Source organism: Mauremys reevesii, linkage group 1 (genome assembly GCF_016161935.1).
Source record: "Mauremys reevesii isolate NIE-2019 linkage group 1, ASM1616193v1, whole genome shotgun sequence".
NCBI classification, from domain to species: domain Eukaryota; kingdom Metazoa; phylum Chordata; order Testudines; family Geoemydidae; genus Mauremys; species Mauremys reevesii.
This window is the reverse complement of record NC_052623.1, coordinates 154,661,243-154,673,924: the sequence shown is the minus strand read 5'-3', so window position 1 is coordinate 154,673,924 and position 12,682 is coordinate 154,661,243. Positions and strand designations below refer to the sequence as shown.

Here is a 12,682-nt window from a genome sequence, read left to right as displayed (position 1 = left end):
GCCTGAGAACCATTCAAAAGATCTTCTCTTGCAGTGGCTATAACAAGGTGGGCTGGGCTGGGAGAAACAAAAAGTTAAATACAGAGTCCTCGAGAAGGAGAAAGCAAAACCTTCCCTCTGTCTGTGCCCCAGATTTGTGTGTCCAGTAAGGGCCCATCCAGAAAGGCCAGACAGAAGGAGAAAGTTTGGCAGGGGAAGCCTCAGGTAACTCAGACAGCAATGTGTTGGTTAGGGGGCTTTGTGTTGGTGTGGAGTGTACACCAATACCTGTGACCCTTCCTCATAAGAGCTATCAAATGAATGCTTTGACGGTGTTGATCTTTAAAAATGGAATCTACAGAAATGGACCAGAACAAATAAACTCAGTACTGCCAACCTCAGGAGATAAAAAATCATGAGTCTGACACCTCTCCTGCTGCCCCCAAAAACTCAGGAGATATTTTTTAACAATATATTATATTGTGGTTTTTTGGTCTTTTCTTTTGATTTTTGAACAACCCCCTGCCCATCCCCAGTGTGTTTGTGTGTGGCCGCTAGTGTTGTCCACTCTCCCAGATGTATCGAGTAAGGTGATTCTGGCTTCTGGTGCAGGAACTCTCACCCCTAATCTTCCCACCCTCTACCCAGCAATTAATCCTGTCCCCTTCCCCCCTCAGTTTTGCCCTCACCCAGCCCCTACCCCATCAGCCTCCACCCCCCGCAGTCCAGTCCACTCCACCCCCCAGCCTCAGCTCTGCTTCTCCTGGTGTTCTTCATTCCTTTTTCACAGACCTGCGGGGGTAGGGGTGGGGAAGAGGCTTCTTCCCTTACCAGGCAGGAGGGGGCAGCTCCTGGGGCACTTCATTTCCCCCCCACCACCGCCGGTGCCCCTTCCCAGGCCAGGTATTGCAGGGGAGAGGAGTAGAGGCACATCCTGTCTGTTTCTTATGGGAGGAGGCAGCGGAGCTTCCCTGAGCTACTGGGCACTTTGCTCTTCCCTTCCCTCCCCCGTGAGAACAGCAAGTGAAGGGGAGAGACTCAGCCAGCTTCTGGCAGGGCTGAACTTTACAAGGGGGAGGAACTTCTTGCATCATCGCAAGACCAGCTCCAAAGCCCTCTGAAACCCCATCACTCACAAAGCACTCACAAGAGCTGGAAATTGACCTTTACCTGCATTGTGATCTGGTAACCTCGGAAAGCCTTCATTCGCTTTGCCTTCTCCTCTTCTTGTCCCATGCTTATCCATGTGTCTGTAACTAGGACATTGGCTCCACTTGCAGCTTCCAAGGGATCAGTCGTGAAAAACAATTTGGTGCTATACTAATGTGAGTAAGGCAAGGGAGGTCAGACAACTTCATTCAAAACATAAAGTAAACCATATTTAACATATTGGCTCATACCTCTTTGGAGTACTCTTCAGCTACCTTAACTATGTTGGGGTCCGGTTCAAAGCCCTGTCGAAAAGATGATAACATTACAATGCACATTTACATTATTATTTTATTGAGCTGGTTGGAAAAACTTTGATGGAACCATTTCCTATGGGAGAATGCTATTCTGTCAAAATCAAAATGCTCCACAAAACTGCGTCGATTTTTACTGAAATTTAATTTTGGAGAAAAACTGGAGAAAGGTGTGTTGAAATTCACTTGGAGAACTCTTTCCACCTGGCCTCCCAAGAACTCTGTTCTACTCCAGACTTTGTCACTCAGATATTTTTACCAGGCATACAGCAATGCAAAGCTGAGCTGCTCAGACTCAAATGCAGAGGGTGCATAGAGCATACCACACACTCAAAATTACCCAGCAAACCACTTCCTTTATATACAGTTACACGTTACATTGCATTTACTTGCATTACACGTTTTGGGATTGGTTTGATCACGTTGCATATTCTGTCCATATATTGTTATTCTTGTTCCTAGTAAATGGTTCTCCCTCCCCGCCCGCACCAGCCCTGCACTCCCTGCTTCGCTGGCTCAGACATTCTGTCTTTTTAGTCTACTGACCTATTTACTTATCTTATTTAGCAGAAATGTTCTGTTTTCAGCCTAATGATCTCTTTAGCTCCCTAATCCTATCCTCCAAGAAAAGTTGAGGCCTCCCTCCAGGAAGTTAGTTACTCATGCCAGTCCAGGCCTCATTAACAAGGTGTTCCAACAATGTTAAAACATACCATTCTGACACTTTTGAAACAGATTTATTTCAATTTTTCATTTTGAAATAACTTTTTCTTGATTTTTTTATTCTGTATTATTCTATATGTTACCAGATTTTTTAAGTCAAAATTAAAACAGAACAATTTTGTCTAAATGAAACATTTCAGTCAATGCAAAGTAAGGAGTTCTTTGTAATTTTCCTTTCCAGAGAATTTTGAAACTTTCAAGTTTCATTCCAATTTGGAACAAAATGAAATTTTGAATTCTTTTGGGAAGCCCAATGTCCATCCCCTGCACAATTCTATTATTTATATTTAAGTAGGTGCTTAAAGGCCCCAGTCAGGATCAGGACCTTATTAAGTAGAGTGCTGCACAAACACATTGTAGAAGGGCAGTCCCTGCCCCAGTGAGTCATTTTACATTTTAATTATTTATATCTATAAAGCAAATCTATGTAAAAAGTCTATCAAACAAAACATGCATATCCATTGAGATTAAGGCAACTATGATACCAAATAGCAAGGTTCAGGAGATTTATATTCCAGCTTGACACCCTCTTCCTCTGAATCTGCTGTGCCTAAGCCAGTGTTTCTGAACTGATTAATCAGAAAGGAAATCAGGGGCATCATAAGATGTTGAAAATTTTATTATAATCTAAAGCAAAGAAAATCTCGCTCCTCCACTCCCCACACACCCTTACCCTTCAAGGAAAGCACTCTCTGTCAGCCTTTCAGGACACACACAAATAAATTATATTGGTTTAGCATTGTTCTCATGGATATACTTTATGGTAAATATAAAGTGGTTTGGTGTTTGTTTGTTTACTTTGAATACGTGGTTGCCAACTTGAAAAGGTTGTGAAACACTGGTTTAGCCTATGTGCTATTGTAATCCACACACTTTCTGGGTGTGGTGTTCTGTCCCATCTACTGGCACCAAAACCACTTAGAGAGAATTAAATGAGTCTGGTCTACAGCCTTAGTTAAGAGCCAGTTGGCTTTTCGCTTAGGGCCGACTTTAGGCCAATTCAACCAATTCCCCTGAATTGGGCCCCACACCCAAGCCCCAGTACGGTGTACCGGCAAAAGCCACTGCTGGAGCCCTGGAGTGGGGCTGTGGGGCTCTGGGGGCTATTTAAAAAGTCCGGGGCTCCCGTCGCTTCTACCGTCCCGGCCCTTTAAATAGCCACCAAAGCCACACCGCTTCCCCAGGGCTCCCTCAGCTATTTACAGGGCTGGGGCAGTGGAAGCAGGGGAGCCCCGGGCCCTTTAAATAGCCCCTGAGCCCTGGGCTGCTGCTGCTACCCTGGTGGGGGAGGGAGGAAGAAGGGGCACTCACCATACAGGATGGGCTGTACCTGCACCAGCTGCCCGCAGCCAACCCCTGCCGCACCCCCCTGCCTGAAGCCAGCCAGTCCCGCACTCCTTTGTCTCCAGCCCTGCCAAACCATGCCGCACCCACCCTGTGGCCCTGCCTGAAGCCAGCCAGCCCAACCCACACCCTCTGTCTCCAGCCTGCCCCACACCCCTTGCCCAGTCTGCAGCCAGACTCTACCTCCAGCCCCTTCCCCCGCCCACCTCCAGCCAGCCCCATGTCCACTGGTGCCCTGCAGTTCCCAGGGAAGTAACCCTGCGCACCTGCTTCAATGAGGTGGGCAGGGAGCAGCTGGGACCCACACATGTGCACCGTAGCACACCCTCAGGGAGTGGCGGAGCTCATTTCTAGTTCAGGCCCATCTTTTAAAAAAAGAACTTTAGGTAAGGTTAACATACATCTGTATTTTCCCGGACATGTCAGGCTTTTTGGTTCTTAAATCGCCATCCGGGAGGAAAATACGGACGTATGGTAACCCTACTGGTACAAAAAATACATACTGTGGCAGAACTTTTTATAGGGAACCAGTTGCTAAGAAATGAAAGGCTTTTTTTTACATGTTTTTTTTTTTTCAGTCATCCCTGCCGGGGCCCTGCCAAAAATGTTCGAATGGGGCCCCACACTTCCTAAAGCCGGCCCTGGCTGTAGAGGCTCATGCACTAAGCTCCAGAAGTCCCAGGTTCAATCCCCCCACCGATGAGTGGGGTCCATTGGTGTTACACAACATCTTCCTGGGGATCTCCTTAAATCAAAATACTGAGACCCAATAGTGAAGCACATAAATGGGGTTCTTTGTTAGACTGTAAGCAACATGGGGTAGAGAGCTTATCTCTGTCTTTGCATGAAACTGCACTTTAGCCCGTCTAGAAATAAATAATAATTCATCATGTTTTCACTGTGGGCTACATTGTGGTGGCACAAGGAGGGGGGAGGAACCTCTTCACACTTGCGTGGCCTGGGTACAGGCTAGCCAGATTCACAGCTTCTGGGAGGTATGCAAGTGACTGAGAATAGAACTTGAGCCTTAGGTAGTTTTACTTCCCTTCCTCCAAGTGCAGGACTCTCTTACCTTTGGAGTAGAAACACGCAGATGCATCCCAAATTTAGCAGCACTCATCAGGATGGAATTCAGGACATTGTTTCCATCACCAATCCAGCTTATGGTGAGCCCCTTCAGATAGCCATAGTGTTCCTGACAAGCAAATAACAGTACCACAGTGAGGATTTTGGAGATTCGGTAAACAAGTGGCAGTAGGTGCCAGGAGTGGTGACAACACTAGGCTGAGTCAGTGTAACTTTGCCACCGTCAGTTATGAGTAGCTGTCATGTGTGGAGCATTGCTTTGATCAAACCTGTAGCAGTCACAGAAACAATCAATAAGACTTTACAAAGCTAAGCAGAAAAAAAAGCATCCTACAGCTCTTCTAAAATCCAAGAAAAGACAACTGAATGAATGTACCTCCCCCTCTTGTCTTACACCAGCAGTTCTCAAACTCTGGGTTAGGCCCCCAAAGTGGGTCATGACCCCATTTTAATGGGGTCACTGGGGCTGGCATTAGACTTCCTGGGGCCCAGGAGCCCAAAGCCAAAGCCTGAGCCCCACTGCCTGGGGCCAAAGCAAAGAGCTTCAGCCCTGAGCAGCGGGGCTCAGGCTTTGGCTTCAGCACTAGGCAATGGGGCTCAGACTACAGGCCTCCCGCCCAGGGCTGAAGCCCATGGGCTTCGGCTTTGCCCCCCGGGTTGTGTAGTAATTTTTGTAATCAGAAGCAGGTCACGGTGCAGTGAAGTTTGAGAACCCCTTCTTACACTATAGCAGAGTGTTATTGATTCACCTTGACTTAAACTTTGATTGTAGAATTTTCAAGCAGAAATATATCTCTCTATCAAAAGGTAAAGGGCAGGATTTTCAAAAGCTCTTAGGTGATTTACAAAGAGAAGTTGTATTGAAAGCCAAGAAGAATTGTGCTCCTATGACACTTAGATGCTTTGAAAATCCCACTCCAAGTCTATTGGGATTCAAGTGGGGTGAAATTCCTATTTCTATTTTTAGCTTTGCTAAAACTTTTGATACACGTGCAAACATCAATATTTTAAAACCAGCTATGGGCATTCACTGTTAGGCCTGGTCTGCACTGAGGATTTGCCCCAGTTACGGTCACTGCATACGGTCATAGCTGCAACAGTAAACATTTGTATAGTTAAGGAAAGCCACATTTAGCAGTGGTAAAGGTTTCAAACTGGGGTAAATGCCACAAATACAGAGTCTAGTGGCACCTTAAAGACTAACAGATTTATTTGAGCATAAGCTTTCGTGGGTAAAAAACCCACCTCTTCAGATGCATGTAATTTTCACTCCATGCATCTGAAGAAGTGGGTTTTTTACCCACAAAAGCTTATGCCCAAATAAATCTGTTAGTCTTTAAGGTGGCATCGGACTCCTCATTGTTTTTATGGATACACACTAACTTGGCTACCCCTCATATACTTGACACCAGTACAAATAGTGGCTTTGCCTGTTTACACTTGGGGTTTGTACCAGGGCAGCTATACCAGTAGCTGGCCATTAATGGCGGAAAATGGGGGCAACTACTCAGTATAGGCAAGACCCAAGAAGGAGCAATTGGAAATGAGCTCCACTTCTCTGCTGATCAGACCAATTGAAAGTCCTTTTCAAAAAGGGGCTTGTTTAAAATAAGCATATCTAGATGTACCATAGTAACTACTGGGCAATGTGCTTTTTAAACAAAGATAAAACCAAATACGTTCACTCTTTTCCCTAGGCCCCCAGTATAGCTGAGAGGACTTGAAACATGATCTAGAGCCCTTCATCCCTAGGTCACCAGTTCAGGCCCAGCTTGCTGTTGTATTATAGCAGCCAAAAGCCCTTGCCACTGAACAATTGTTTCAGTCATTAAAAGACTTGGGGCTTGGCACAGTGGATAAGCATCCATTGAGCTAATTAGCATCCATGTGGACAATCTCAGCAGAGACCACAGGGGCCTGAACAAGAATAGGGAAGCAACTCCCCTTTCTCTCCAAAGCAAATTTTTGTGGACTTGTTCCAGGGCAAAAATATCATAATTTCTGCCAGTGACCACAGTTTTTTGGGTCAAAAAATAGCAACATTTGGGATATTTAATGTAATTCATAGAAAAGTACCTGAGAGCCAATTTCAGGTGCCTGACTTCACCCCTGGCCCCATATTGTCCTTTGGGGGGCTTCACAAATCCTCAGTAGTAAGCCCAGCATTGTCAATTTTGTTTGTCCTTGTAGCTGGCAGGCAATTGCATCTCCTCCCAGCACAGCTACAACCATTTCACCAGCTGGAATCATAATGCAAATAACTCCTATGCAGAGCACTGGCTGAAAGGATGTTTCTGGCATACTATTAGATGTTTACAAAAGAACAGGATAGGACTTGGTGGATACAGAGTATTGGAGAGTAACAGCTGGACAGATTTTCCAGCATCCCCAAAAGCCCCATTGTATCCCATTCTAGTGGGGTCCTTGGAGGAGGCCATGCCAAGCCTGTAATTTCAGGGGTTAATTCTCATCTAGGGTACAGCAGCAGCAGGATGGAAGTACCAATTGGGAGCTAATTAGTTGCAACTGAGCCTGTTTGGGCTCATTACTTTAAAACAGAAGTTACAATTTGTAGTGTGTGGGGCACTTGATGGTGGGCCATGGAAAGCTGGCCATTCCTATGGTGCCAGCAACTTGTTATTTCCAGATGCTAAACTGCATTCAAAGAAGCAAACATATATTAAATACTTTCCTATGTGATGTTCCCATGTAGCCAGTTTGCCAAAGAGATGCTATGGGATGGCAAATAGGAGCGGAGATGGTCCACACAGCCATCTTTATATTAAAATGCGGCCCATGCTAAAACACTGAGAAATGCAGCCTTAAAAGATGGTTGCGAGATACAAGGGGGTTGTGCTGACCCAAACCCAGAGGAAAGGAGCTCTGAGGAAGCTTAGGAAGCAAACCCTATATGGTTTGTACTTCTCCTTTTTCTATTTTAGAGTTCACTGCTTGCTTGTAAAACTGCACAGAAGGAATACAGCCAGAGACTTTTGCTGTAATGGTAACAATCTAGGTTAAACCAGAACCATGACAGCGAAGCCAGAGAGAGTGACATGTTCATACCTGAACCTCAGGTGACTTTTCTCCTGTCATTCTGCCCCCAACCCTAGTACGCTGCCTTAGGTATTTTATCCAGTTGGCTAAGATTGCGCTACAGTTTCTCTTTACATTTTAGGCATGACAACCAAGTATTTTGGTTTTTAGTAAAACCACAAAAACTGAATGTTCTTAAAGTCTGGAGCCCTTTTCCCCCACATGATTGCCTCCCTTTGGCAGTCTGGGAGTGCTCTGAAATGCAACAAAACTTGGCTTCTGCTCTTTACTGAAAGACCCACCTAAATGATTAAAGTTACCCATGCAATCTATTTCTTTTCATGTCGATACTTAGTTTCCAGGTTTCATTCAGTCCCTACCCTGGGCTGCAGTTTATCAGAAAATTTCAGAAAAAATGCAAACTGAATACACATCACTTGTTATTTTGTTAGCTTGCTTATTTTAAAGAAGGCCAGGCTGCAAGCCTCTCCATCTGAAAGTGGAAGAGGCTAGTTTAGTTAATTAGGAAGTTTCAGGTCTAACTCATCATCTGATCTTATTTCTAGCCAACCACAAAATGTGACACCAGCTTGAGTTGATACTGTAAATTATTGACAATATTAACCATACAGGATTCAATTATAGCATGCATTTGAATAATGAGTCAATATCTTGGCATAATTTAAAAAGTAAATCCAGGGGGGTAGCCAGAAAACATATTTTCACAGGAGGCAGCGTGGTTCGATGAATAGTGCTTCAGAGTGGGAGTGAGGAGACCTGTCTTTTATTCCTGGCTCTGCCACTGACTTGCTGTGACACCCTGGGCCAGTCACTTCACCTCTGTTTCCCATCTTGTCTATTTAAATTGTAAAGTCTCCAGGGCAGGGACTGTCTTTTACTATGTGTATGTACCACACCTAGAACAATAGGGACCTGGTTTTGTTGGGATCTCTAGGTGCTACCATAATATAAGCACTCATCATTTGATAGATCCATCAGTGGCAATTAGCCAGGATGGTCAGGGATGGTGTCCCTCTAGCCTCTGTTTGCCAGAAGCTGGGAATGGGAGACGGGGGTGGATCACTTGATGATTACCTGTTTTGTTCATGCCCTCTGGGGCACCTGGCACTGGCCACTGTCAGAAGACAGGATACTGGGATATATGGACCTTTGGTCTGACCCAGTACGGCCCTTCTTATGTTCTTATGAAGTGAGTGACAAGAATCTCTTAGTTTGGGTTCTGTGGGCCACATAGTTTATGGCAAAAGAAGCTAACTGGGACCATATGGCAGCTGTCTTTGATTTGCGCTACAATGCAACAACTCATGCTATTGAAAATACTTAAAGAGGAGCTTCTCATAAAGTCTACAACAACAAAGGTATGGAAAACTTAAAGGGGGAGAAGGACCATGTTATGTAAGGTTCTGAAAGAAAACAAAGTCAAAACTAGGAAGATAATAGAGTGAGCAACAAACAAAAATTAAAAAGCAGCATGGTATTTGTATTTCCTGATGTGCCCAGCATTCACTATCTATGAGGATGGAGCAGTCACTCAGCAATGGCAGAAATAGACAGGCAGACTCCGAAATCTGTCAGCTGTACTTGATATTGAAATTCCAAGTTTCACTTCTGCTACTCTGTGGACAAAGAGGTCAATGACATTTATGTATCTGGTCAACTAACCAGCTAGCAAAGGTGAGGATTGCCTTGGGAAAGAGTGAGCTTTGTGCCTGACCACCTCTCTCCAAAAAGGATTGAGGTATAGGAAACATTTGACTTCAGACAAGAGAGATAAGAACCAAGTGAGGCATTGACAAACTGACCCACACACATGTCAGCTGACATGGACAGAGAGATCAAGATCTAAATTGTGCAAAATTGTTCATCGGTCAAGCTTCACAGAACACCCCTTAATAAACCAGAGCTTATATTTAAAAGAGTGTTAAGCATTGGCTGAACTATGGAAGTGGCAATCATAGGCCTTAAGCATGAAAGAGAATGGAAAACCTGTGTGTACACTGAAGGCATACAAGCCGATAGTCCTAAAAGGCCAGGTCTCAAGAACACCCAAAACTGGGTCTCAAAACACTTGCAGAACATCTGGTGGGTCATAACTATACCTAGGAGGATACTCAGCTCATCAACTGGTTGGAAAAGAAGGTCATAGTTGTGGCAAGAAAAAAAACACTTCATTGCACAATGCCTATTCTAGGTGACAGAGTTAAAGCTGAGCACTGGAAAAGGGGCAGCTGTCTCACGGAGTCAATGTGTGAGACCTCCAGGTTAGACACTGAATCGGAGGCATCTGAACACAGTCTTCGTGACTGGAGAACAACTCAGCCTGTCAGAAATGCAGTGCTCTGTACACAGGACAGGAATAGAGAAAGCTCTGAAAGTAAACAAGAAGCATTTTCTGTAGTATGCATGCGTAAATGAATATAGCAAAAGTGTAAAAAAGAAGAACAAATTAATTGGAATTATAACAGAGAAGAGTAAAATGATGTTAAAGCATGCAGAGATTCGGGGAAAATGGAGATCCACTGGCACACACGGAAAAAAGAAAAGTCAGTCCTCTGTTGGAGGAATTCTGATGGCATACTGACAAAGGAGAAATTGCAGAAAAATATTTATAAAGCTGAGGTAATAGATATTATTAAAGAAAAAACCTTCCTGAAGTTAGACTTGTTTCGATACACACTTACTTTAATGTTTCTCTGTTGCTATTGCATTTTGCGTGTACATCTGTCCAACAAATTTCAGATGTACGCAGCCTATCAATTCAGATATCACAAAAATGCCATTTTAGCTGATTTTAAAAATAACTAGGAGCATACTAGGTGTGATATCCTACTGCTATTCCTGGAACTGGTGAAATTCATGGAGTTATTAAAATACTGTTTTTTGCAACTACAACACAGTACACAATATGCCAATATGTTCCCCGCTACTGTCTGGTGCATGAGAGAACAAAACCAAGGAAATCCCACAGCAGAAGTGCCAGACAGAGAGGAAAAGAGGCTATGTGGGTAGCCACCACCAATAGTCTGTGAGTGAGATTTTTATACATGCTCCACCTCTTTTACTCTGGGTAAAAGGGCCAGAGCAATATGAGGGGAGGAGGCCAAAAGTCCCCGGTCTGGCTGGGGGAAGATTCACCTGTCACAGGTAGTGTGGGAGACAGTGGTGAGTCTGCCTTCTGAAGAACCCCTTGCAAACCTTAGCATGGAGGAAGTGGTGGAGAGGTTGGGAGTTGGCAGGGGTGTATCAAGGTGGGTCTACATTTTGGGCAGCCCAGTAAGGGTGAAGTAACATAAACAGGCCTCCAGTCTTGTCTAAATAATGTGGATGGATGCAGAACAGTCCAGAATCAGGAGAGTACTAAAATGGCTTAGCTCACACTCCCCCTAGGCTGCAAACTGTGTACTACACCTCTTAGAGGCAAAACACAAAATCTCATCTCATCTATCTACCTCTAACCCAGGGGTGGGCAAACTTTTTGCCCCGAGGGCCACACTGGGGTTGCAAAACTGTATGGAGGGCCAGGTAGGGAAGGCTGTGCCTCCCACTTCCCACCCCCTCACTGCCCCCCTCAGAACCTCCAACCCATCCAACTCCCCCTGCTCCTTGTCCCTTAACTGCCCCCTACTGGGACCCCTGCCCCTAACCACCCCCTGAGGCCCCAGCTCCTATCCAACCCCTCTGCTCCCAGTCACCTGACCCCTATCCACACACCCCGCCCAGCCTTCCAGGACCCCACGCCTATCCAACCACCACCATTCCCCATCCCCTGACCGCCCTCCCCCTCCCCCCCGCAGAACCTCTGCCCCATCCAACCGCCCCCTGCTCCCTGTTCCCTGACGGCCCACCGGGACTCATCCCTTATCCAACCCCACCCCCCACCCCAGCCCCAGCCACCTTACCATGCTGCTCAGAGCAGCATGTCCGGCAGCCGTGCTGCCAGGCCAGAGCTAGACATGCTGCTGTGCTGCTCGGCAGGAGCTCACAGCCCCACTGCCCAGAGCGCTGCCCACATGGCAGCGTAGCTGTGGGGGAGGGGCCAGGAGCTCAAGGGCTGGACAGGACGGTCCCACAGGCAGGATGTGGCCCACGGGCCATAGTTTTCCCACCTCTGCTCTAACCTCTGCCAGAAAAACACAGGGCAGGGCTGTGCAGAGCGATGGGAGTCAGGAACCAGCTACCTATGTGTCATGTTTTTCTCTCCAAACCACAGACGTGAAGTCAGAAAGAAACATGGAAGTTAATACTGCGTGCTTTCTAAGCTCCATCAGAAAGGCATCCCAGATTACAGGTGACAGTGCAGTAGTGAGTGGCAGCGCAGCTGGTAAGTAGGGAATATTAATACCGTTATATAAAACATATGAGTCATATATGACTATTGAAAACTTGCTAATCTCTGGTGGGAAAATAAGTGCTAATAGGTAGAGTGTTTATGAGACAAAAAATAAGAGCCCAGATGAAACTGTTTTACAATTACACTCAGCATTTAAATGAAACAAATGACTTTTTATCATTTCCAAAGTTCTAGCTATGACTCACTGCCTTACATAAATTAAGCTGCACACAAAGGCTGGCTGAATGCATCTCTCTGAAGTGTTCCTCATTCTGAGGATGACTCATTTCAGTCCCAAGGTTACCTCTGTTCCATAAAGACTTGGTGTCCCCTCACTTTTATAGCTGAAGATTACTTCTAACAAAAACAGGGTCATCAAATGTAGAAGGAATCATTTATGCTAAAGCAGTGATACTCAGACTGAGGCTCCTGAGTCGTAAGCAGCACATAACGTGTCTCCTGCGGCTCTTTAAAACAGTGTGACTTAATTATTAACCAGGCAGGATGCTTTTACTATGTTATTAACCAATTGTAGTTGATAAAATAGTAATACTTGGTCAGTCTATTTGCTGTGAGAATAATATATATCGATATAAAAATGAAATATTTCCTCTGTCATACTGTTTAAATATGAATACATAGTACCATAGTAAATGAAACAATGAATTCACACCACTGGGGCTTTTTTGGGTAATGTTGA

At 45.2% G+C, this 12,682-nt stretch overlaps 1 protein-coding gene across 1 annotated transcript in view; it reads right to left on the bottom strand.

Moving 5' to 3' along the window:
• Window positions 1–12,682, bottom strand: part of OTC (ornithine transcarbamylase) — a 40,530-nt gene that overhangs the window by 4,597 nt on the left and 23,251 nt on the right. Inside the window, exons 6-8 of the mRNA XM_039520896.1 lie at window positions 4,582–4,704; window positions 1,380–1,433; window positions 1,150–1,299 (exon numbers count right to left, since the gene is read on the bottom strand). Coding sequence (XP_039376830.1) covers window positions 1,150–1,299; window positions 1,380–1,433; window positions 4,582–4,704 — 327 coding nt within the window. The remainder of the gene's footprint in view (window positions 1–1,149; window positions 1,300–1,379; window positions 1,434–4,581; window positions 4,705–12,682) is intronic.